At 40.9% G+C, this 27,407-nt stretch overlaps 2 protein-coding genes across 5 annotated transcripts in view; one reads left to right on the top strand and one right to left on the bottom strand.

The window, feature by feature from the left end:
• The window catches only part of st8sia4 (ST8 alpha-N-acetyl-neuraminide alpha-2,8-sialyltransferase 4), a 53,613-nt gene extending 35,959 nt beyond the window's left edge, over nt 1–17,654 (bottom strand). Inside the window, exon 1 of the mRNA XM_063014718.1 lies at nt 17,535–17,654. Within this exon, the coding sequence (XP_062870788.1) occupies nt 17,535–17,654 (120 nt within the window). The remainder of the gene's footprint in view (nt 1–17,534) is intronic.
• pam (peptidylglycine alpha-amidating monooxygenase) overlaps nt 7,991–27,407 on the top strand; it is a 96,551-nt gene continuing 77,134 nt past the window's right edge. The window contains exons 1-3 of one of the 4 annotated variants that reach the window (XM_063013614.1): nt 7,991–8,101; nt 19,612–20,194; nt 23,333–23,453. In XM_063013614.1, the coding sequence (XP_062869684.1) occupies nt 20,103–20,194; nt 23,333–23,453 (213 nt within the window). In that variant the 5' untranslated portion in view covers nt 7,991–8,101; nt 19,612–20,102. Of the gene's footprint in view, nt 8,102–11,423; nt 11,604–19,611; nt 20,195–23,332; nt 23,454–27,407 lie in introns of those variants that run through there. The other 3 variants (XM_063013612.1, XM_063013615.1, XM_063013616.1) reach the window with 3 other exon arrangements.

Genomic DNA, 27,407 nt, shown 5'->3' with positions numbered 1-27,407 from the left:
AGCGTCCAATTGCCTGATTGCGTCATGCTTCTTCTCTACTAATGCCGATCCCTCCTCTGATTTGAGAAGAATGAAGCTAACCCACGCCCCCTCCGACACGTGGGCAGCAGCCGTATGCATTTTGTCACCTACACTAGACGAGAACAGCCGCAGATTAGCTCTGTGTACGGAGAGACACACCCTGATCCGCACTCTTTCCCTGCCTCTGTGCAGGCGCAATCAACCAGCCAGCTGAGGTCGTAGTTGCATCAGTTATGAGAGAGTCCCTATCTGGCTAAATGCCCCGCCCCTACGTATATGAACAACAGGCCAATCGTTGTTAATGTGGCTGTTCAGCACAGCCAACAGGCAGAGCTGAGACTTGATACGATGTATTTGAGATCCCAGCTCTGGTGTGCCAGTTAACACTGAGAAAATGGGTACGTGTGTGTGCACATGTGGATGCTTTACAAAACCTTTGTGATCAATTGGTGTGCCAGCGGGTGTTTTTACTGTTGCGCCACCTGAGCAGCTTAAGAATATGTATTCAATTCCCTTGAACCCTTATTGAACTCACAAAAGTACAAAGAAAAGATTTGCAATATTTTTCCTGATCAACTTCATTGTATTTTGTAAATCTAAGCACATTTACAGTTCGATCCATGTAACACAAATAAAAAAAGTTGGGACAGGGCATTGTCACTTAACACATTGTACCACTGCATCAAGCAATGCAACTTGAAACTTTATTACTTACTACAAGCCATACATCAATTCTGTGCAGTAATGCCACCATGTTCTCTGGGCCCAAGCTTATCTCAGATGACGAAGGAAGTGTGTGCTGTGGTCACATGAGTCAGCGTTTGAGCTTGTTTGCAAGAAAAACAGATGTTGAGTTCTCTGTGCCAAAGACAAAAAGGACAACTAAGTGTTATCAGCAAAATATGCAAAAGCCAACATCTGTCATGGTATAGGGGTTCATTAGAGCCAGGGCTTAGGTGACTTGCATATGTGAAAAGGTATTAATCTTTCTGTAGTCTTTTATCAGTGGACACTGCTGGCTTTAGATTTTTTGGTTGGATCTCTACACTCCTCCTAGCATTGACAATGAAGTGTTTAAAAATCCCAACACCACTGTTGCACCTGATACACTTAAACAAGTACAACACACTCTACCATGTTAGTGTCACTGCAGTGCTGAGACACGTCCATCACCCAAATAACGGCTGGTCACAGAGGGGTGACAAAGTGTACAGAGGAACAGATGGGCTGCAGTAACTGTATATTCACAACGTTTATCTGTATGACTGGTGTAGCTTAAAAATCAATGAATCTAAGTGCTCATAAACTTGATGGACATCTGGAATTGTAGTTAAAACAATGACAATATCTCTAAAGTCTGTTAATGTGCCTCTCGAAACCCCCACAGGCCCACTATACCATTCAAATCTCATGAATTGCTTATAGTCTCTCATTACTTACACATTACTACTGAGAATTAAGCCTTTAAAACTATTACATAGCAATATATGGGTTTCCTTCTTGCACAGTTTTGTTAAATGTTGTTCAGATAATGATTATAAGGGGTAAATCCTTAATTGCAGATGCATTTTACTTTATATGAGACATATGAACAGTTTAAATCATATAGCTCGTTTTAGGGCAGTTGTAGCCTAGTGGTTAAGGTACTGGACTGGTAATTGAAAAGTTGCTGGTTCAAGCCCCACCACTGCCAGGTTGACACCGTTGGGCCATTGAGCAAGGCCCTTAACCCTCAGTTGCTTATAGTACTGTAAGTCGCATTGGATAAAAGCGTCTGCTAAATGCCAAAAATGTAAATGTACCACATATGTTGTGGTACAACATCACAACAGTTTATATGACAGATATAATTTTACCTTTTTCTGTTGGGGTAACAGTACCAGATTCAAGAAAGGCCTACTACAGCTTTTACATTTGTTCTTTTATCTAGGGATTAACAGGTAATTTACCAGGCTCATGTCAGTCACAAATTACACACGTTGGATTACTTGTAATCCCTAACAGCAGTGCTGATAATAAACCAAATGGAATTAAGAACCAGTAATAACACGAAGCAACTAAGCTCACCTAATTGAGTTATGCAGCAGACTAATGTCCAAACCACGAAAGCATCTTTACATTTATACAGATAAAAAAGAAACAGAATTCAAGTTTTAGAGTGGCATAAACTTAGTCCTGCATTGAACCCAATAGAGATGTTGTGGTGAAACAAGAACCAGCAAATCATGCTGGAAAACCAGCAGTGTGTCTGATTTAGATTGGGCTTAAATTTCTCACAAAGACATGAAAGACGAATATTACAGGAAGTGTTTACTCGCAGCAATTGCAGCTAAAAATGATGCAACCAGTTGTCAAGAAAAGAGTAATACAGGTATTAGATGGGCGTTGGATCTTTATAACATAAATAAATACAATTATGCTATAATATTATGCTCAGTGTTCACCTTGTGCAACATGTTTTGATTAATGATTCAAAATCATTCAGTGTAAGAAATATTATAACAAGAGCAGTTGGATAGGGCAGTTACTTTTCATAAAACTGTATGGTTTCTTTATAAGGTGTGATGTAAAGCTAATTTAGGAACAAAGCTGAATATATCTACAGTAACCATTTGATCCTAATCAGGGTCATAATGGATTCAAAGCCTTCCTCAAGAATACTTCTGGAACAAGGTGAATATTCACTCTGAATAAGGAGTCACATTTACATTTAAGATATTTATGATATGATAGCTTTGCTCTTATCCAAAGCGACTTACAGTTAGCAGTCTATTACCCTAACCACTGAGCTACCATTGCTCTTTTTATTAAAGCCAGTTCATTACAGTGCTACACCACTAAGTTTTTTATACTCACACCCAGAGGCATTTCATGTACTGGCATGTCTTTAGGTGATGAAAGAAAACCAGTGCCTAGGGGAACTGACATGGGTTTAACATGCCAGCCTGTAAGCAGACCGTAAAAAAACCTGGATCCTGTAAGACACTGTGAGGCTATGTGACACGACCTGTTACATTCTTTGCAAGAGAATCCCACAGAGTAAATGAAACTTTACCAACCACTGATTGTTCTCTTTTAAGGTCACATCATTCCTAACAATGAGAGTGCACAGCAGCATCGGCCCTGCAGCAAGTCACTGTGTTACAGGTTTGGCATTTTCTGCCCACGTTTTCTCACAGTAGCCCAGGTTTCCACACAAAACAGATTAGATAGACAGACAGACAGACAGACAGACAGACACACACACACACACACACACACACACACACACACACACACACACACACACACACACACACACACACACACACACACACACACGATGATATTGTATGAGGCTAGGGAACGGCCAATGTTTTTCCGCCTAGACCCTGAGCAACACAAAGCTATTGGTTAAATAAACTGAAAATGAATTGAACTACAAATAATTGCCAGACGATGGCGCACTTTGTCAACTCACTGAATTTCGAACACAATCTGTGAGGAGTTGTACATTTACTTTATGTCCGTTTTGGTTTGCTACTTGGGTTCGAGCGGCCAAAATGCAGATGGTAAATTGGCTCATCTTAACAGCCCTGAAATGTGCAAGTGTGTGGTACCCAGCATCGAACCCCCCCACAACCCTGACCATGATGAAGCAGTTAGTACAATAAATGAATTAAAGAACACTTCACAGTGCTGGACATTAAATAATTGAGGTCTTTCACCATCTACCGTACATAATATTAAGATAAGAGGAAATACAGAGAAATCTGAGTCAATGTAGGACACTATTAAACATGCATGACATTTGAGCCCTTGGTTGGCCATTCATTGCATAAGAAACCATCATGTTACTGTGATTAATATAGTCACATGGGCTTAGGAGTGCTTCAGAAAACCAATGTGACTTAACACAATCTACCACTGCATCAAGAAATACAATCTAAAACTCAATTTGAAAGCCATATATAAATTCCACGCAGAAACACAGCCACGTTTTCTGGGTCCAAGCCACCTTAAATGGATAAGAAGACAGCAGTAATGTGTTGTGATCAGATGAGTAATTGCTTTTGCTTGTTTTAGAGAAAAACAGACATTGTAATCTCTGTCAAAGACAGAAAGGACCACTGAACTGTTATTAGTGAAAGGTGCAAAAGCCAACATCTGTCATGGTATGAGGGTGAATTATTGTCCACAGCATGGGTGACTTGGATATGTGTGAAGATGCTATTAACACAATGGTTACTGAATGTGTTACATGTATCAAATTATAAGTTTGTTTATATTAAAAATACAATGTAATTTGTCAGTTACAGCATGAAAAATGCTTTATTTGTATGTTTCTAAAATAAATAAAGGTTAAAGAATAAACAAGTTACAGATTCTTGTTTTATGCAAGATGTCCCAACATTTTTTAGAAATGGGTTATGTATATAATGTTTTCTCACCATTAAAATAAATTACATATAATGCATTGAGAAAAAAAGGTATAACCCATGTAAAACCCTGGTGTGTGGGAAGCCTAAGCTGATGAATATGTTGCTTATTAGGTTATTGCTTATTAGCAGGCTCCTCTACATCTCAGAACAGGTACAGCACTGATCAAATTTCTGTTTAATGTCTGTTCCACCATCTGCTAAGTTTTCCAGTGGAAATTTGGATCATAATATCTCAACAATAGTTTATACTCAGGTATTTTGGTTGTGCTGCCTGAGAAAACAAACACATGGAAGCTTTGCTAAGCTTTACTGTAATGTACCAAGCATTTTGTGTTTGCAATATTATTATTGACCATATTGCTACCATGGAAACTGCTTGACAGGATGCACAGCAGAGAACAGAATGGAGATGTGTATGTGTGTGTGTGTGTGTGTGTGTGTGTGTGTGTGAGAGAGAGAGAGAGAGAGAGAGAGAGAGATAACCAAACCATATGTGCTCTTGGGCATATCTAGATCTTCCCAGAATAATAGGAGGCAATACTGTGTAGGGCTTTTTTTTCAGGATACTGATAGTTGAGTTTGATTAACATGTAGAAACTCAGTGGTCCCTGTTATGATTATTTCAATTCCTCCAGTCTGCTAAAGATTCATTAAAGCTTTATACACTATAAGGCGAAATGTATGTGCTAGTTATTAAGTGTCTAGAAGCTTTTAGACATTAGAAAATCAGCGTTTAGAAAATTAGACTTTAGAATGCCAGATTGTACTGTTTCTGGTAAATATAATCTTGCTTGTCTGATTAACAGTATAGTTTAACAGTCATTGTTTATTGTTAACAGGGCAGGAAAAACTAAAGGTACCTATTCCTAAGGGTGGTTGTAGCCTAGTGGTTAAGGTACTGGACTAGTAATCTGAAGGTTGCTGGTTTAAGCCACACTACTGCCAGGTTGCCACCGTTGGACCCTTGAGCAAGGCCTTTAACCCTCAATTGCTTAGACTGTATACTGTAAGTCGCTTTGGATAAAAGTGTGTGATAAATGCTAAAAATGTAAATCTATTTATCCCCTGCATATCTCACAGACCTTCTACAGTTTTACACGCCTTCCCGCTCGTTGCGATCTTCCTCAGCAGGTTTATTGGCAGAACCAGCCATTAACCTTAGTACAATGGGTACCAGGGCTTTCTCCTATGTTGCACCTAAACTCTGGAACACACTTCCCACCAATATACGAACATTGCAATCCATCGCAGAATTCAAAACGGCTCTTAAAACTCATCTTTTTAAACTGGCTTATTCACTTTAACATATCTTGTACTTTTTGTTTTATGCTTGTGTGTTGTGATAATTTGTTTGTTGTAGTTGTAATAACTTATTGTATGTTTTAATTGATTGATTGTTTTAGTTGATGTAAGGTGACCTTGAGTGTCATGAAAGGTGCCAACAAATAAAATGTATTACTATTATTAGTGTGATTGCCTATGGGCAAGCACACTATTGTTATCTTATAGTCATATTATTCTTCTTATTTTTCCACCGTTTTTTGTCCAGCTTTCTTCTTCCGCAGTTTTCGAGATATCGACCCCGTTCCAGTGCCAAATCGTCCGGCCCATACGGGAATGGATGGCTTGTATACAGGTTTTCGATCCGCCCGCCCGTTCGCCCGCCACGCCCGTTTTTGTAGCGTTTTTTGCCCCATTGACTTCCATTCATTTTTTTGAATGGGAATTTCCTATACCGGCCCTCGACTCAAATCGAGAGCTAGGATTCAGACAGAGTCGCCTGTGTGAGAAACCAGTGTTCACCCCCCCCACACACACACTGCAGCTCTTCTATACAGCATTTAGATACGCTCACTTCCCACTGATGTAACACCACTCACATACAGCATGGGGATTCAAACCCACACCCACCTGCCACGCCCGGTTTTCAGCCCCATTCACTTCCATTCATTTTTTGAAAGTTCGAAATATCAACACAGTTCCAACTCTAAATCGTAAAGCCCACTGATGTAACCCCGACATGGGTACAGCATGGGGATTCGAACATACGCCCACCTGCCACGCCCATTTTCCGGCCCCATTCACTTCCATTCATTTTTCTAAAGTTTGAGATATCGACGCCGTTCCAACTCTAAATCGTAAAGCCCACTGATGTAACCCCGACTCAGATACAGCATGGGGATTCGAACCCACACCCACCTGCCACGCCCCTTTTTCAGCCCCATTCACTTCCATTCATTTTTTGAAAGTTTGAGATATCAACACTGTTCCAACTCTAAATCGTAAAGCCCACTGATGTAACCCCGACTTGGATACAGCATGGGGATTCGAACCCACGCACACTTGCCACGCCCATTTTTTGCCCCCATTCACTCCCATTCATTTTTTGAAAGTTTGAGAAATCGACGCCGTTCCAACTCTATATTGTAAAGCCCACTGATGTAACCCCGACTTGGGTACAGCATGGGGATTCGAACCCACACCCACCTGCCACGCCCGGTTTTCGGCCCCATTCACTTCCATTCATTTTTTGAAAGTTCGAGATATCAACGCCGTTCCAACTCTATATCGTAAAGCCCACTGATGTAACCCCGACTCAGATACAGCATGGGGATTCGAACCCACACCCACCTGCCACGCCCGGTTTTCGGCCCCATTCACTTCCATTCAATTTTTGAAAGTTTGAGAAATCAACGCCGTTCCAACTCTAAATCGTAAATCCCACTGATGTAACCCCGACTCACATACAGCATGGGGATTCGAACCCACGCCCACCTGCCACGCCCGTTTTTAAGCCTCATTCACTTCCATTCATTTTTTGAAAGTTCGAGATATCAACGCTGTTCCAACTGTAAATCGTAAAGCTCACTGATGTAACCCCGACTCAGATAGAGCATGGGGATTCGAACTCACGCCCACCTGCCACGCCCGGTTTTTGTCCCCATTCACTTCTATTCATTTTTTGAAAATTTGAGATATCGACGCCGTTCCAACTCTAAATCGTAAAGCCCACTGATGACACCTTGAGTTGGATAAAGCATTGGGATACGCGCGCCCGCCCGGTCGGCACACGGCAATCACACTCGCATTTTCTCCGGAAATGCACTCTCTAGTTATTATTATTATTTATTATTAGGTAAGCCTGGTTACATTATAAAGAGTAACACTAGCCCTTTTTATGGGCTCACTGAAGTTACCAGCTGTAGTAATCATATAAGTAATAAAGAATTAGAAGGCCATGCCACAAAGTTAAAAAAATATATAAAAATGTTATAAAAACAGTCGGGACTAACAAGTTGGGTTCGAGAGGTCTTGGATACTGTCAGGATGGGAGACAATCTAGCTATACAATCAGCTAGACCAGCCCAACACCAGCGTCTCCTGGCTAGGAAACCAGCTAAACCAAGCACAAACTGGCTAAGACTGATAAGGTTAAACTGGTTTATGGGTTTGTTTGATAAATTAAAGATCTTTGTTTTGTTTTTTTTAGTGTGTACGAACTTTTAGACCTCAGGTGTAGTTGTTTACAGTGGAAAAGTTTGGTGTACCGGATCGTTTTCTCCTGATCGGTTATTCTGGTCTGGTTATTCGGTGCAGTACAAACAGTGGGAGCGCAGTGAGGATACAGGCGTTACAGGATATCAACAACTAAACACAAGGTAAACAACAACTGTGCTAAATATATACATATTTTAACTATATAATGGATTGAGAAAACGTTTGGCGTTTGTTTTTACTTTGTGGGAAACAAAATTAAAACAAAAATGTCCTTTCAGCCGCTTTTTCTCCCAAGTTCACTGAACTTTTCCCGAACAGCTTAGCTACAGATTCACTCAGGAGCTGTTTCTTACAGACTTGTGTTAGCCTCGTTTGACTCGAAAGTCTGTTTATAAATGATATACGAGCTTGTTTTGTGTGTTTATCCGTGTATTTTACAGTGATTTATCCATCTGTATTGTCCTAGTATTTAAATGTGATTGTTTAAAGTGTTTGTTGCTTCTCGGAAGAGTTTAGGAGAGTTTATACTTCTATCCGATATCATATCAGACATGCTGAATGTCACGTAGTCCATATTGTTCTCTCCATACTTTTTCAATTAAAAAATAAACTTCTCTCGTGAATATATCAAATTAACACCTAAACATGACCAGCAAGGTGCCTGACAATTATATATATATATATATGTACACTGATCAGCCTTAACATTAAACCCACCTTGTTTCTACACTCACTGTTCATTTTATCAGCTCCACTTACCATATAGAAGCACTTTGTAGTTCTACAATTACTGACTGTAGTCCATCTGTTTCTCTGCATGCTTTGTTAGCCCCCTTTCATGCTGTTCTTCAGTGGTCAGGACCACCACAGGATCAACACAGAGCAGGTATTATTTAGGTGGTGGATCATTCTCAGCAGTGACACTGACATGGTGGTGGTGTGTTAGTGTGTGTTGTGCTGGTATTAGTGGATAAGACACAGCAATGCAGATGGAGTTTTTAAACACCTCACTGTCACTGCTGGACTAAGAATAGTCCACAAATTAAAAACATCCAGCCAACAGCGCCCTGTGGGCAGCGTCCTGTGACCACTGATGAAGGTCAATAGATGAGCAATACATGCGCGATCGTCTCTGACTTTACATCTACAAGGTGAACCAACTAGGTAGGAGTGTCTAATAGAGTGGACAGTGAGTGGACATGGTATTTAAAAACTCCAGCAGCTCTGCTGTGTCTGATCCACTCATACCAGCACAACACACACTAACACACCACCACCATGTCAGTGTCACTGCAGTGCTGAGAATCATCCACCACCTAAATAATACCTGCTCTGTGGTGGTCCTGTGGGGGTCCTGACCATTGAAGAACAGCATGAAAGGGGGCTAACAAAGCATGCAGAGAAACAGATGGACTACAGTCAGTAATTGTAGAACTACAAAGTGCTTCTGTATGGTAAGTGAAGCTGATAAAATGGACAGTGAGTGTAGAAACAAGGAGGTGGTTTTAATGTTACGGCTGATCAGTGTGTAGTTATATTATTTATAAGATTTTAACGTCATGTTTTACACGCCTTGGTTACATTCATGACAAAAACGGTAGATACTGGTTTCACAAGATTCAAGTCAAACACAGTCATGGACAATTTAGTGTCTCCAGTTCACCTCACCTGAATGTCTTTGGACTGTGGGAGGGAACCGGAGCTCCCGGAGGAAACCCACACAGAGACGGAGAGAACATACAAACTCCACACAGTAGGACCCTGGACCACCTCACCTGGGGATCGAATCCAGGACCTTCTTGCTGTGAGGCGACAGTGCTACCCAATTTTCAAGATACTAATATCAAAAATCTGAATATCAGCTGACACCTAATCCAATAATAAAATAAATTTTGCTTAAAATTTCCTGGTCATATTAATTTCTTGGTAATTCAACAATATTAAAGCTCTAAATATTAAGTAATAAGTAATACTCACTTATGATGATCTTATACTGACACCCTCACAGTAAAGAGCAACTAAACTTATTCCTGTTATCTATATCTAATAGGGTGGCTCAGTGGGTAGCACTGTCACCTCAGAGCAAGAGGGTCCTGGGTTTGATCCCCAGGAGGGACGGTCTGGGTCCTTTCTGTGTGAAGTTTGTATGTTCTCCCCGTTTCAGACTGGTGGCACCACGAAGGCTCTCAGTCTCACTCTCAGGCTTTCACTAGTGTTGTACTTGTGATTTATTCTGCTGCCCTAGCCAAGTGCCTGTTAATGTTTTGAGAAAGGACAGTATGTCTTGTTTCAAACCACTCATCTAATTGCAACTTGTATAAATCTGCCTTTGAACATCTGTATTTACCAGATGTAACAGCTGTTCACTGCAACAGCGTGCTAGTACATACCTTCTACGAACTGTTTGAAGCCACTGACCTTAACTCCTAACCGAGCAGCCGATTCTTACAGATAGCTTAAACACATACAGGGATCAAGACAGGCTCTTTGTATTCCACCACCACTTGTCCCTGAACCTAGACCAGACGGTTGGTGTTGCTGTTGCAGCGGCAGGCAGGTGAAGCGCCACCCAGCCTCTCTCTCTAAACACGGCCAACTGTCTCTGTAGAGCAGCGGTCCCCGACCTTTTTTGCACCACGGACCAGTTTCATATAAGATATAATTTCACAGACCGTGGGGGGCGGGTGGAATAAAAATAAAATCATACGACAAAAAAAACAAAACACAAAGTGCATAACAATACTACTCACTAATGATGGAAAATCAGTGGGAACCCTGAGCTTTTGTTGCTGCAATGAGATGCTCCTTCCTAGGGGTGATAGGAGACAATAAAGCCCAAAGAATATACCTCATATCAAGTCAACTCTGTAACTTTATTTTGATTGCCGTCAGTGCAGAAAATCCTGCTTAACAAAGATAGGGTGTTGGAAATGGAAGCAGTGTTTTCATTGATTTTGTACCGATCTCTAATTATTTATTCTTTCTGTACGGCCTGGTAATAAATGAATGCTGTAGAGCATCTGACCAGGCTGGTGGCACCACTAAGTCTCTTAGTCTCACTCTCAGGCTTTCACTAGTGGTGGACTTGTGATTTAGGCTGCTGTCCTAGCCAAGTGCCTGTTAATGTTTTGAGAAATGACGGTATGTCTTGTTTCAAACCAATCAGCTAATTGCGACTTGCATAAATCTGCCTTTGAACATCTGTATTTACCAGATGTCATAAACAGCTATCTACTTCAACAAAGGCAGTGGGAAGAGGTCAGACTGTCCAATTGAAGTGCTTTCTGCATCACTGTTGCTTGCTTACGTTTGAAAGGTGCCTGGTTGTCGGTGTGCACAGTGGTTACCATAGTTTCCCCACTCACCGGCTGCTGCTGTGTGAGTGTGTGTGAGTGTGTGTGAGTGTGTGTGAGTGTGTGTGTGAGTGTGTGTGAGTGTGTGTGAGTGTGTGTGAGTGTGTGTGTGTGTGTGTGTGTGTGTGTGTGTGTGTGTGTGGTGATGATGTCAGCGAGCATGCTGAGCCGGCCCACTCTCTCTCTTCCCCCCTTGCTCCTCATCTCATTCTCTGTACTGACTCAGTGGCAGCAGAGAAGCAGCTGTCCTCTCGTTTCTGGCTTTCTGTCCATCTTTACTGGACTACCGGACTACCGGACTCCCGAGCAGGTAGGCAACCTACCAATCATTTATTGCTCTGGGGAGAAAATTCTAGGACTTTCATCCTGCTGGTGGTCTCTCTGGATTTTGTTTACACATTGGTATCCTTTCTGATGGGTAATTAGAGTGGACCAGTTTTGTTTTGCTCTTTAGATGTGCTTTGTGGCTAAGATTTTACAAACGTATTTGTTATTTAATGTAAAATCATCTCTTTCTAAATGAGCTTTGGCTGTTTAACTGCTTAGGTCAGTTTAAAGAGGAACAGTTCTTTATTTTGGTGAAACTTGTGGTGTGTCTGATCGAGTGCTGTCTGTATTCGATGGTGAAGCGAAGGGATCGATAGAAATGTCCGCTATTATTTTTAAAGTGGTCTTGGGTGTGTTTTTTTGGCTCGAGCAGTAAAATAGATTGCGTGCCTTTGCCGTTGTGTCCCCAGCCAGTAAAATCCAACTTATCATTTTGATCGTAAGCAGAAGTGTTAACGGACTGATAGAAATTGGATGGCAGTGTGGGAGGGGGTTAAAAATGGAGCGTAACTAGGCTCTGTTGACGTAACGGAATGGTGATGCTGACATATTTCTAACCCAGTTTGTAACTTTTGCTTGCTGATGGTGATTTTCACTTATACTGACCTGACAGTTTTTGTCCTGTATTATTTTACTAATAGTGATGCCCTGAACCGATTGTAGTATCAGGGTCAGTATTAGCCTAAAATCTTGGATGGGTTATGCTTTATATAGTGTGACACCTTACGTGACACCACACATATCATCCTTATGAACATACTACCTGAAGCATTGCATGTCTTTTTTTTTCTTTTTTCTTTTTGGAGCTGGGAACATATCGACAGATGTGTTTCTTGGAGAATCAAGTCATGAATTTAGCCAAAATCCTGCAACTGTAGGTAGAGCTTGGCAAATATTATAAGTACTCTATGACATAAGAAGAGTGTCTATCAGTAGATATTTGGCTTCACAGTTTATACAATGCTAAAGATTAAGCAATAGACAAAACAATGCTTCTTATCGTAAACTGGGTGGCTAGAAATGTATTTATAACCTAAATGTGAGAGAAAGTAGGAGGTACGGTACAGCAGGGTTTTTCAGGGGTCGCAAGCTGGAAAAAAAAGTGTCGCAGAGAAAAATAATAATAATTAAATAAACTTGTATGCAAACGCCCCCTTGTGAAGGCTTTATGTTACATCTTGTAAATCACAGTGGGACACAGTTGTAGCCTAGTGGTTAAGTGCTGGACTAGTAATCAGAAGGTCGCTGGTTCAAACCCCATGGCTGCCAGGTTGCCACTGTTGGGCTCTTAACCTTTGGTTGCTTAGATTGTAAAAGTCACAGTAGCGTAAGTCGCTTTGGATAAAACGTCCGCTAAATGTAAATGGATCCAGGGTTCGAATCTTAAGCAGTGCTATCAGCCGGTGTCTGATTGAGGAAGGCCAGACTTCGCAATGGATTGGTGTACTGTCTGGTGTGTGTTCTTGCTGAAAGCCAAATTTTTAGCAACCCTGTAAAACAAAGAAATAAAATTAGTGAAAAAAAATCCCAAAATCCCGTTTTACACCTCGTACTTGTAGATGTACAATTACCACAATATTAACCTTAATATTTTGACCCACCCCTAACAGCCCCACCCTTATTTGTGACATCTTAGAAAAAATTTGGCATTTATCAAGTAACACTGGATGGCAATTTTGCATTTTCCTCCCAATCTAGTCGTATCCAATTACCCGATTGCAATATGCTTCCTCTCTACTGATGTTGACCTCCACTTTGACTGAGGAGAGCCATGAATAACACATGCTCCTCTGACAGGCGTGCAGTAGCCGACTGCATCTTTTCACCTGCACAAGGCGAGTTCATATGCAGGTCAGCTTTGTGTACGGAGAGACACACCCTGATCATATTATCCCCTGTCTTTGTGCAGGCACCATCAATCAGCCAGCAGAAATCGTAATTGCATCGGTTATGAGGAATCCTCTCCGGCACCCCCCCTTGAACAACAGCCAATCGTTGTTCGTGTAGGCGCCCAGCCTGCAGGGTGGCAGATGTCAGCTCTGGTGTGCTAGTGTGCTTTACAGTGAGTTTGACTGTGTAACTGGGTCTCGCACCAGGTAAGGCTCGCAGCCTGCAGAGGTGAGACGATAAAACAAAAAGGCGGTGTTCTCCCAACAGGGATGTAAGCTAATGCTGTCCCCAGTGAACTTCAGGCATCAGCGCTTAGACCTCAGCAAAACACACAATCATACAGAAAAGTAAGAAAAATTTGATAAAAGAGGAAGGGTAAAAATGTAGTTGCCACTGTGCTAGCTGTTCGTGTTTGGTTATACCATTCTGTTTTTTTTCTTCTGCTCCAACGTCACTAGTTAAACACAATCCTAATGGGAACTGTATCGGCCTGCCTTATCACAAGGTACACAGAGTCAATATTTTTTTGTCTCTGGCTGTCTAGCTCTCTGCTTGTATATAAGCAGAGCTCGTTTCATGTCGGCATATGGACAGTGCCTGTTATTGGACTGGCATCTCCACCCCCATGACTGTTCTGCAACACAGAGGCTTCTCATCTTTCTCTCTCTCGCTGCTTCATTGCCTCCTCCCTGCCCAGACTCTGGCTCATGGCATGGCTCCATACTCTGTGCATTTTATCTTCCAGGCTGCACCAGTGCTATGAGAACAAATGATTTCCTGCAGATGTACTAATTTATTTTAATGATTAGACAGAGTGGAAAAGTCAGTAGCGGCTTCTGGAACATTTGAAGGAAGTCCAACCTGAGAATTCCAGAAATTTACCAAACGCACATGTCCTCTTGATTTTGTAGCAGACAAACATGAATGGCTCAGTAATTATGGGATTACTATTTTGGGTACAAGTCATTTAACTGGTGCCTTTAGTCCTGGCGATCAGGGGAACAATGAAACAGTTGTGTAACACAGAAAAACACCTGTCTGTGTATGTCTTGCTGAATGAACAGGGTGGGCTGAGGGCTGCTGTGTGATGGATGGATGTTGGGAGGAAAATGCCGTGTTTCCACTGCCGAGGCCATGAGGGCCAGCGCACTGTCAGTCTTCTGTAGCGGCTGGGACCGAGGAGGAAAAAGATGCCAGACGCAGTTCAAAAGCAGTCAGAGCCGTGAGAAAACCACAGTGCTCAGTCGAGCACTTAATGAAGAAGAGCTCAAGCCGCCGCACTTGTCAGCTAATTTATTTACAAAACGCTGTTGTCATTTTGGGAAAGATAAATTGGTGCACTTGCCAGTGCGTATTCATGTACTTTTAAAGGATGCTTAATCTTTGTGTAACGCCTCAGTTCGGGTTAGTTCGTTTCATTTCTTTTTCATCAGTTGCCTTGTCCTAGTCTGGTTCGCGGCAGGTCCAGTTTCAGCCAGAAATATGGGGCACAAGGCAGGAATACCCAAAACAGGGCGGCAATTCATTGGCGGGGTTTGGCCACCCCCTAGACATAGCCGATTATGTCTGTGTAGACGCACGTCCGGCCGGTAACTCACCAGATCTTAGTTGTGATGGGCTAGTGTAATAGACTGCTGTGCCACCTGAATAGGTTTGGTCATGGTTTTACGTGGAGCTTCACGAAGAAGATTTTCATGTGATGATGATGTGAAAGCAGCGGTGCATCAGTGGCTACGCGCTCAACCAAAAACATTTTTGCTGATGGCATTAAGAAGTTGGTATGACTCTGGAAAAAATGCATTGAAAGGATAAAAGTGATGTAATTTGTTTATGAAATTCCTAATAAATAGAGTTAAAAAAGTGCTGAACCTTTTTTTTTTTGCATTTTCTTCCCATTTTTCCTCCCGATTTAGCGCACTCAATTTTGTCTCCCACTGCTGAGAGATACCCGATTGCATCCAAGGAGAGCACGTTCTGCACAGGTGTCTCTTCAGCCAGTCCTTACACAGCGTATGAAGAACCACCCACCCACACATAGTGGGCAGTTAGTATCTGCTGCAGGCACTGCCAATTATGCCCTCCAGATGGCGCCCAACCGACTGGTGGCAACACCGAGTTTCGAACCGAGGAGTTCAGAAACTCGGTGCTGGTGTGCTAGCTGAATATCCTGCTGCACCACCTGAGTGCCCTGTGCAGAAACTTTTTGAAGAACCCTCGTATCTTATTTAAGAAATATTGTTTATATATGAATAAAAAGCTGATAAAATTCTCTGGTTATTTAGTTTGTGGTATGTTTTCAAAAATCTGCCACCCAAACCATGAACCATTTCGACCCACACTCTTTTTAAAAGACCACTTTATTCAGCCATGATGACAGCAATAGCAGCTGACATGGCGTTAAGAATCGAACAAACAAACAAACAAACCAATTATAAAATGTGGACAGGGTTTGTTTGGACCCCTCTGGCCTCATTTTATTTGATTTCCACAGTTCGGTGACCAACTCATTTTCTCAGTTCTTGTTTTATTCTGATACTCTTCAATCTGAGATGTTCTTCGGAGGTCTTGCATGATTAGCATTTTTACAAATTTATCCAGAGACTTTCAATAATGTTCAAGCACGAGGGACATGTTGCCATTCTGAAAGCTTCAGATTGTGTTTCCACTGTGAGACTTCATGGTGGATTTGTTCACTCTCTCGCTGTTTTTTGCAGAAATGATTCTTCTGTGTACCTTTCCTGCATTCTTCTATGCAGTGTTTATGCACTGTCACTCAACCATAATGCATAAAAACCTTATGATTAACTGTTATCAGTTTATCATCAAATGTTCCTTCTTTTTTTCTATTCATGGCCAAGGAGTTTTATTTTTACTTTCAGTCCACAGCACTTGCATCCAAAACATCTTTGTCTTATTTATATGTTCTTTTGCATTATTAAGACATGCTCTCTATGCTGAACCACTCAACATACAAGCAGTTCTGATTTGGTTTTTACAGCTCCCCTTAACTGGTGATTTTTAATGATGATTTATACAGTCCTTAATATTGTATTAGTTATTTTGGATGATTTGTAGGCATCAGTTTGGTTTATTAGTTAGTTTTTTGTTTTTGTTTTTAATTGTTAGTACAAGTTTCGGTAAGTCAGAAAATATATGTCTTGGCAGTGACAATTCTTGACCTGCCCTATACGTAGGGCCCCTAAATTCACCAGAAAATGTGCTTAATTTCACAGTCCTTGTCTTTCAAAAATCACAGATTTCACAGATTTTTAAAGAAAAGTGCCACATTTCACCCCGAGTTTGCATGTTCTCCCCTTGTCTCCCTGTCCTCCGTGAGCTCCGGGTAAACTGAATGATAGAAAAAATGGAAGCTACAATACACAGCACAGCCTACCTCAATAGTTGAATGACAGTGACTGTGCGAGGCTTCATGTTTGAAAATACTTGTCGTCGCAAATTGCATATTACACAGGAAAGAGCTCATTTCATGGTCCGTGATGTGATTTTCACTGTTGTGAATTAGGTAGGGTCTTACTTATGAGTTTTAACAGGTCAGGTAAGGCCTATCGAGGTAGTTCGATTCCAGGACTTTACAACTAAAATCTTGTCCAAACCTCTGCATTAACATTTGCAGAAAAGGTAATAAAGATATAAAAAATGATATGAAATGATAGAGGTTGTGTGTACCTCTTTTGAAGTCATAATCATTAAAATAATTCATTTGGCCCAGGAATGCCCAAATATGCTCATCTCATCTGGGCAATTCTCCCATCAACATCTGTCTAATTGTTAACAACTAGATGGCATTATGCTAATTTCACACACTGCAGTTATTACCGACCTAAACACGATCCTGTTTATTTTTAGGCAACTGTGGGCTGTATTTGTCATGTTATTTATTTGCTCAATGGTGTTTCCAGATAACCTGCATCATGATCCATCTGCTTTCATCTATAATAGATTACATCTTAGACCCTAGACCCCTGTTTAAAAACCTTTCTGGGCATTAAAGCTAACAGCTGACAGTTGGGGAAAGATTGGCACGTTCCTCAAGGAGAAGAAACGGATTCTCCAATTTTAGCTTTCTGTTTTTAGTCCATCGCTTGCGGTTTCGCTGAATGGTGTGCAGCACAGCAGCTGGCATGTTCGCTACACGCCTTTGCTTCATATTCTCACTTTTCCTCTTCATCTCTGTCTAAACAGCATACCGTTTGGATGACGTTTCATCTCATCTTTTGTCGTAAAGTGATCTGTGCTTATTGTGGTGATCAGCACCAGTGCAGGTTTTTATTGGATTCCATTAGCTGGCAGCAACAGTAATTGGATTAGTATAGCAGTATAGCGTGGGGAGGCTCTCATGGTCATTTCTTCTTCTCTCTCTCTCCCTCTCTCTCTCTCTCTGTTTTTATCTTTGTCTGTTGCTGTGTTTTCACATCTCGCTCTTATCCCCTCTGCATGTATTTTTTATGAAGGACGAACAGCAGGGTAAAAAATTCAGCCTTCAGAAACTGATCATTTCAGCAGGTGATATGACAGAAATGTCATATCATAATGCTACCTGAAGTAAAAGAGCAGAAAATAATATACACAAAAATATAATATTGTTTTTTTTCCAAGTAACCAATAAATAATTCAGTGACTAAAAATGGAAATAAAAAAGGATGCAGTGTTTAAAGTGTTATTTGAAATCTGTTGTAGGAAATAAATCTCTGCTGGTACCGCAGTCACGGAAATGTAATCTATGATGGGGTGGTGAAATATATCAGTTTCAAATGGCTGCCCTGCCTGAAGTGCTTTATTGCGCTTTTACTGTATAGCAACTTATCAACAATTACACATTTTTCTCTGTGCCAGTTTATTCTCATGGCAGCGCCCACATATCCATTTCATGTATCCATTCAGGGCAACTTACAGTGGACAGGTTATATAATGGTGGAGGGGAACCATCAGGGCCCTCAGACAGGGCATGAAATATTCCAAAAATAATGTTTTTATATTTATAAGTACAAATTGTATGTACTTATAATTTGCCAATCTATATTTACACAAATACAAAACTAAGCAAATCAATCTTTTATACCTGGATTATATTCAATTTGTGTGGGAGTGTCAAGGGTTAGATTAGAGAACCTGCCCTCTGCAGGTGGTAGAAAAAATGAGCTGTTTTGTTTGCGTTAACCCTCCCTGTGCTGTTTGCTGGATGCGTTTCGAACTCTGAACTATTGTCTTTATTTGCAGTACTTTAGGAGACAACACTCCTAAAGTACTGCAAAGGTTTTAGGTTCACGTTTTTTTTTTTTTAATATTTGACACTGAGAATAATGTCATATTTCAGAATTAAGTCAAAATAATTGAAAATAAAGTTTAAATATTTCAAAAATAAAGTCAAAATATTTCAAAAATAAAGTCAAAATTTTATAGTAATAATTGTCAAAATACTTTGAGAATAAAGTGAGAATTTTTTTTTAATAAAGTGAAAATATAGCACTTCACCTCCTTGTCTGAAAATGAGGGATGTTGAGGATTAAGTTATACTTCTATAACTGTATACTCTCCTGGCACAGTAGGGCCCCATTGGCCCCTTTACTTTCACACGAATGAAAGAACAGACAGAATTACCATTACCATAAAATATGCATCAGTACTGGCTTAAAGATTACATAGTCGATTTAACACCATAAACCTGACAGCTGACAGCAAGTCAATATTTTTATTGGTGTTTTTTTTTATTTATGTGCATTAGCCTTATCAAAGTGACACTCGTAGATTTCTTTAAGTCTAGCTGTGCTATTGACTTGACTGGGTATCAACTAGGCACAGTTGATTGTACCTGAGGCATGAAGGGAGGTTGGGGAGGTTCCTCGTTGCTGCTGCTGGCATCACCCACATATCCATTTACTGATATCAAGAGACCGATTCTTATTCTGATCAACAAGAATTGCGGGTTTAATCATAGCATGCTATGAAATTCGATAATGATAGCATACTCTTATTTTCATATCTTCTACATTCTTCATATCTTATATACTCTTATGGTATTAAGATCAGAATCTTAATACTGTCAGCTCATCTTCCTTCATCCTCTCATTGTCTGTTTACAGGTTGTGATTGAAGCCTGGTGCCTCAGCTTTATGATGTGAATTGTCCGACCTGAGAACCTGTCAGAAGCTGCACATCCCTATCTCCTGCTCCTCCTCCTCCTCCTCCTCCTCCTCTCTATCCTACCCTTTTTCCTTTTACCCTATTGGTGGCAGAAGCCGTGGCCCAGCTTGACTCCGGTGCGGTGAGAGCTTCCAGACGCGGCACTTGGAGCTGAATAAGTGAGAGAAGGGAGGGGGAGGTGAGCAAACCTGAGGACAATCCTGTCTGCCTGAACACTCCAGCCAGGATACCAGAGAAGAAACAGCAGAGAAGAGACAGGAGGAAACTGAAGCTGAGCCTGGCACAGTACAGACCAGAGGATCTAGCGTTTAGTCTATGGACCCCGGCCAGCGTTGATGCTGTGAGGGGAGCGCAGCTCAGCTAATCATCTGTTCTCTTCATCGGTCCTTTCTTTTAAAATAAAACCCCTGGTCAGAATAAAAGAGAGAGTATGGAAGTCCTGCTGTGGAGTCTGCTCGTGCTGGCTCTGATCGGTCCGTGCCAGAGCTACAGTGTCAGAAGCCTTCAGGACGGTTTCAAAAGGTAACACTGGTATTTTTACCTCTAGCTTTTATAGTACTAAAATATTTATTTGCTGTCAGATACATCTGGATTCAGCTGCTTTGGTTTAAAATAGGAGTTGGATGTGTTTTAAGTGGCATTTTTGTTGAATATGAAGATGTTTGTCTTAAAAGGTGTCCCAACTATAGTTTAGAAGAAGCAAACATCACGACCTTTAAAAAACATTGCTATAATATTAATATGTACCTGTTGATACTAAAGTGTATCTGTAGTTATTCAGAATAAAGTGTTCTAGCAAAACAAAGAAATAATAAATAATCATACATTATTATTTAAATATTTTACTATGATAAATTACTTGGCTGGCACTGCAAACTATTGGCACAGTCTGTTACAAACCCCATTTCTGAAAAAGTTGGGACATTGTGTAAAATGTAGTAAAAAGAAGAAGACTGAAGAAGTCATTCGGATTGAGTGACGAAACGTATCTCTACAACAAACTTGTGTCCAGATGAACTGATTCAACTTTGTGGATTTGTGTACCTGGATTATTGAGCATGCATCAACAGGTAGTAAAAAGAAGTATCTGGGATTTGTTAATGCTCTTAAATTTTTATTTAACTGACAACAGTAGAAAGGAAAGATTGAACACATTTGATGCCACACACTTCAAAAAAGTTGGGACACAGGCAAAATATGAGTGAAAAGTTTATAGAATATTCAAGTTCCAGTGTTCCACAATGTGCAGGTGAACTGGCATCAGGTAACAGGGTGTATATTGGGATTTTAGAGAGGTCCATGATTGTTTCAGTAAGACAATGCCAGTCCTCATTCTGTATGCACTACAATAAAATAAAATATAATTCTATTGTTATTTGAAACATTTATGTATTGAGTGATGCTTGAGTGGTGCAGGGGTCTACTATGCTAACCCACCACCACTGAAATCTGGGTTTGAATCTCAGTGATGCTATTAACCACCTGGGCATCTGCATAGACACAATTGGCTGAGTCTGATTGGGAAAACCTGAAGCCCTGTGATGGACTGGCACCCTGACCAGGGTATTTCCTCTTTGCGTCCTGTGTTTCCTGCTGGAACCAGACTGCCACGACCCTGATTAGAATAAAGCAGTTACTGACAATGAAATTAAGTGTAAAAAATGAATGTAATAATTCATTTAAATAGTACTATATGTACCCAAATGTAAATCCATTGTAGACCTCAGCTGTTTCATAATTTATTGGATTTATTTGACATTGTGAAATTTGTGAGAATGATTTAGTAAACTTTAAGATTTCATAAAAGATCTCGCAAACAAATGAAGCCATAATAATTAACAAAGCTCTGAATGGATTAGGTCTTACACCTATGGTTACACCTAGCCTTTACACCTGTGATGTAATATCTGTAGACAGATTTCCTCAGTCATTAAGGACGGGTGCATGCATTGCATTAGGACTATATGAAGCAATGTTGACTTTATGAAAGGTGTCTTTTTAAAACTCGATTAGTCAACATGGTGTTATTTGTAGCACATTACCATAGTTTTGATAGTTGTGTGACTAAGGTATATAATAAAATTTGAGTGATGAGCCAAAACATGAACCCCACAAGACATCTAAAGGTGTCCGGTGGTATCTGTTACCAGGACATCACCAATCCTTTAACTTCTGTACATTTCAAGATGGATCATCCTACAGTGCATCCTGGTGCCTTCCTCTCTGTTTAGATAGATCATGGAGAAAACAGGAGTTGTCGGATCAATCGACTTTTTACTTTGCTCCGATGTTCAGTTCTAAAGCCTATGTGTCCGTTAAAGATGCTTTTGACAGTGGACAGTGGTTACCGTGGGCATTTTGACTGGCCTGTGACTATGCAGCACCATATACAAAAAAGTTTGATGCACTGTGTGTTTGTGTAACACATTCACCTCATCACCAATATTAAAATCTGAGTGGCTCCTCTGTAAGTCTGTACCAGTTACCGTAGCCTTGATGCCCTCAGGCATCAGTGGGTCCTGCACTGTCAGCCACAGGAGAGCTACAGTAGCACACAGTGCTGAAAACGCCAATGCTGGCTGTTATTGAAAGATGTCAGAACACAGTGCATCGTAGCTTGCTGCATATGGGGTTGCCTAGTCGCGGACTGATCAGCATGCTCGTGCCGACCCCTGTCCATCTATAACAGTGCATCATTCAGACAAAACGCTTTGTTTTCTTTCTCTTATGTGGGTTTGTGTGTGTCTGGATCGGACGGCTTAGTGTAGGTTTGTGCTGTGCTTAGAAATAAAAGGACACAGTAAAGTCTGTATCATTAATAGAGTGAACTTATTTTTCTTTCATTTTCAACAACCGTTTTATCCTGGTCAGGGTTGGGACATAAACAAAGACATATCCAATTATGTCTGTGTAGACGTCCGGTTGGTCGATTAGCACTATAGCTTCAAGTTTAAATCTGATCTCGGTGGTGGTGGGCTTTGTTTGTTTATTAGGATTTTAACGTCATGTTTTACACTTTGATTACATTCATGACAGGAACGGTAATTACTCATTACACAAGGTTCATCAGTTCACACAAGGTTATATCAAATACAGTCATGGGCAATTAAGCGTCTCCAGTTTACCTTACTTGCATGTCTTTGGACTGTTGGAGGAAACCAGAGCTCCCGGAGTAAACCCACACAGACACTGAAAGAACATGCAAACTCCACACAGAAAGTACCCGGACCACCGCACCTGGGGATTGAACCCAGGACCTTCTTGCTGTGAGGCGACAGTGCTACCCACCGAGCCACCGTGCCGCCACCGTGCCGCCCCGGTGGTGGGCTAGCTTTACAAGGAGCACTAGGAACATAGTAAAGTTTTTAATTCACTGGAGCAAAAGGTGCAACAGGATAGATCAGAGGTATTAATACACTGCTTAAAATGTGACGCATGGGTGCTGAGATCTCACGCTTTTGAGTTTGAATCTCAGATCTACTATTGGCTGGCTGGGCTCCTGCACAGACATTCAGAGAGACTCAAAATTCTTTTGGTTTTTTGCTGTGCTGACAAAATGGGGGTTGAAATAAAGCCCTGCAGTAATATTTAGGGTTTCTGTTGTTGATTGTGCTGCTGTGTTTTGTGTTTAATATGATTTCTATTCTCTGTTCTTTTTAGATTTGAGGAGGCGGCATGGTCCGACCCAAATGAATGTTCCCAGGCCAGGAAGCCCCTGGTCCTGTCCAACTCCTATAACTTTTCCTTGGACATTCGCATGCCAGGGGTTATCCCAACAGTGGTAAGAAGCTTTAAAAAGGCTAATGTAGCTTTAGAAGCTTTAGAAGTGTTTGTTTTTATGCATTTCCCCTCAATTTTCCTCTCAATTTAGTTATATCCATTTACCTCTGACTGAGGAGAGCTGTGACTAACACACTTCTTTTGACATGTGTACTTCTTTTCACCTGCATGAGGCAAGTTTATATGGAGATATGAATTGTGCACGGAAAGTCACGCACTGATCTCAATTATAACTCATCTCTGTTCATTTATTAACCAATTTAATCATTTCCAATTCCCGATTGTTTACCCCACAGAAAACTTGCCACAAAGTTGGAAGCAAATCATTTATTTTGTATACACTATATGGACAAAATTATTAGGACATTTATTCTAATTGTTCAATATGTGGCTAAAACACCTAAACTCAGTAATTAGGTGGGGTGTCCATATACTTTTGGCCATGTGGTTTTAATGCTTTTTAATTATTTCTCCTGGTTTTGTACACTGTAGCGTTATTCCATTCATTGTAACTTTTGAAAACTCCAGCTTTTGCGGTTGTTGAACTGTGATATTTGGTTGTTCAGCTATCAGACGGTGAATTATGCATACTGTTCCACTTTTATTTTTGGAACTTGCTCAGAGCGTCAGAGAAAAGATTTCGTATTGGATCAGATTGCTGCGCTGGCATGCTCCGAGCTTGGCTGGTTGTTTACAATTGTTCTGAAGCTGGCCGAGCTCGGTAAGCGTGCAGCGTGGTCTGGCTGGATATCCTGCAGTGTTTGTGTACTTTGTATCGATCTGGCTCTAATGTAGTCATTAAAGCTCGACTCATTGCTGCAGGCCAGGACTAATTATCCCTTGAGGCTGCATTGGTGTCTGTGCCACAGCCAGAGCTCATCTCTAAATTGTGTGGAAGTGGAGGCAGGGAATTTGTTGAATCTAATGAAGTTGGTGAAGATTGGAGAGTTCCTGTGAATCTGTGGCTCTCCATTGTCTCCTGCTAGTGAAAGTGTCAGGAATTGGGGAGGGGCCGGTGGACTGCTGCTATTATTATTCTCCTTACAGCTCTATGACTCATCGCAAGTGATTCATCGCAGGCTCTCGTTGATAACCCGGCTGGGAGGAGGGGGATGTGGATGTAATATCACCGAGGAAACAAGACTTGAGCCACAGTGGCCAGTCTCATCTGGATAAAGCTATTGATCAGCCAGAGATGACCTTTGCCTGACGCTGGAGGTTTCACTTCAGCCTGCTGGTTCATTCCTGTTCTTGTTTTCTTTTTGAAGCTCTGTAGCATTGTGTGCTCGGATTAATTTGTACGTTTATGTCAGGTTGTAATCATTGCGTTGAGACTTAGTTATTGGTCTTGCCGTTATGACATATTTACAGTTTTTTTGATTGTAGAAACAAACCTGCTAAAATGCAGACTTTGAGTTGGCATCTCATTTTTCTGTATGCCAAATTAGAGGAAGTCATTTTTAATAAGACAAGATAAAAACTTTATTTATCCTGAAGGAGTTTCTTGTGCCAGCACACAAGAATAAAAAGTAAAAATAGCACCTAAAAGAATAAAAAACTTAGTATGAATAGTGCCATAATGCCTTAATTTCCTTTAGGATTAATAAAGTATCTATTTATCCATCTATCTCTCTATAAGAGGTGGCCACTTCCAATTTCACTAGCTCACACATGTCTGATTGACACATAGAACAAAAAATCCATTCCTCTAACCCAGAGTGCATCTGCCACCCTTCAGCCATAGGCAAGCTTCTGACAACAGCTTTAACCAGAAAGACCACTTGGGAACCACTTGGGAGTGTTTTTTGTATAGGAACAAAGGGACAAAAGCTCAGGCTCCAAGCTGTTGGCACTTGTCTTGAGAATCAGAGAACTGGATAAGCAGAAAGTCTAGTTAGAAAACCAGCGAATCAAAGAAGCGTAACGCCAGAATCATAATTACAGAGTCAAAGAAATTGAGCAGGCAGAAAGTCTGAGAATTGAACAATTACAGAATTACAGAGTCCAAGAGTTGGACGTGCAGTCAGAATCAGAAAATTGGGCAAGTAAATTGCCTGACTCGAAGAATAAGAGGTGCAATTTAAGAAAGAATCAAAGAATCAAAAAAGGTAAAGAAGAAAACAGAAAATGATGGTGGTGTCGGACAGTCAGACGTTCAGTGGGTTGGAAGATCAGGAATTTTGAATCAGACTGACATAGAATCAGACTGACATAGAATCATAGGAAACCAGTTACTTGATTGTGCAAAATGCTAATTTTGATTCATGTATTTTAATTTATGATTTGTGTATGAAATTTAAAATAATACTGAGCGTAAATTACTCTACTCAAATAGGCTGGGGGGCAATCGCCACTGAAGTGTTAGGTATAGCTTAATTTGCAGGATGCTTAATCAAGGTAGAACAACACTGTAGCTAAAAAGCTGCGAACAAAAGAGCTAATGATGATGGTGCAAAAATGAAAACAGTTTTTCATTTTGTCAGGCTGCTCAGAGCGCCTGTCACAACCAAGTTCCTGCAGAAAGAGCTAAGCAAGGAAACCCAGAACAAACAGGAACAGCAGTGAACGAGCAGCAGTCCATCCCACTAACCAGCATAGCCCACACTCAGCGTGGCTCCTCAAGTGTGGTGCCTGCTCCGGAAAGAGCGGTTCTGTTGTGATGGCCAAAAAGTAGTAGTTGGTCTTGTAACACTCTACAATAATGATCAATTTTTATAAATATTGAAGGCTGAGGGTGCTGGTTTACTAGCACTGAAAGATCTGGACAAAGTATGGAAATGCTAAGATATCAGACTTATTATTATTTTTTTTTCAGCATTTAGCAGACGCTTTTATCCAAAGCGACTTACATTGTCCAGTCTAAGCAATTGAAGGTTAAGGGCCTTGCTCAAGAGCAAGAGACTTAGAACCAAGAAGTCAAGAGACTTAGAACCAAGAAGTCAAGAGACTTAGAACCAAGGCACAACTGTCTGGTGCTCCCAACTATGATGGATGGATGTGAGAGCTGGACAATCAAGAAGACTGATTGGAAGAAGATAGTCAGTTTTGAGATGTGGTGTTGGAGAAGGATTCTTCGAGTGCCGTGGACAGCCAGGAGAACTAACCAATCGATACTGGACAAAATCAAACCCGAAATGAGATTACGAACGAAAATAACAAAGATACAACTATCATACTTTGGACATATTGCTAGACACCAATAACTGGAGAAAGAATATCATGCTCGGCAAAGTTAGTGGAAAACGCGGACGTGGAAGACCTGCAACACGATGGATCGACAACATCATCGAGACAATGAACGCTACGTTATCAACGTTAATCAAAATGGCTGAAGACAGAAGGATGTACAGAGCTACTATCCACCGTGTCGCCATGGATCATCAATGCTCACGAAGGCCAGGAGAGAGAGATCGTGATAATTATCCTGTATGACAAGTGCTGCCTGTATTTGCCAAACATGCCCCCCCCCCCCCCCCCCCCCCCAATATTCAGATATGCTCAAAATGTGTAAAATTATCTATATAACCAAACATATCTATATAACCACTCACCAGATTTGCATAATCAAAAATTCATCAGTGTTCCCAACCTCCACATTTTTAATTCATGGCTACGGCTTGGTCTGACGTCAAGAAAAATATGAGTCTCTGCTCTTGCCAAAACTTCACTTAGCAGATTGGCCCGCATTAGCACGTTTCTTCAACACAACTAAATAAAAAACATGAATTGAATTGATTCAGTCTTTTTTCCTAAGGCAAAAAGTATGAGGGCGTGATGGCAGCCAAAAGCTCTCAGCCATAGCCAAGCAATTAGCCAAGCAATTAGAGCATTTTATAGCAAACGACTTGCTGTCATGTTTGTTAGTAATATGTTACTTAAAAGCTGTTTCCTGACTAAACACTCACCTTTATATTGTATCATTATGTATCAATGTGAGACTGATAAACAAGATTTT

The sequence above is a fragment of the Trichomycterus rosablanca genome, chromosome 18 (genome assembly GCF_030014385.1).
Source record: "Trichomycterus rosablanca isolate fTriRos1 chromosome 18, fTriRos1.hap1, whole genome shotgun sequence".
Lineage (NCBI taxonomy): Eukaryota > Metazoa > Chordata > Actinopteri > Siluriformes > Trichomycteridae > Trichomycterus > Trichomycterus rosablanca.
This window is presented reverse-complemented; position numbering and strand designations above follow the sequence as displayed.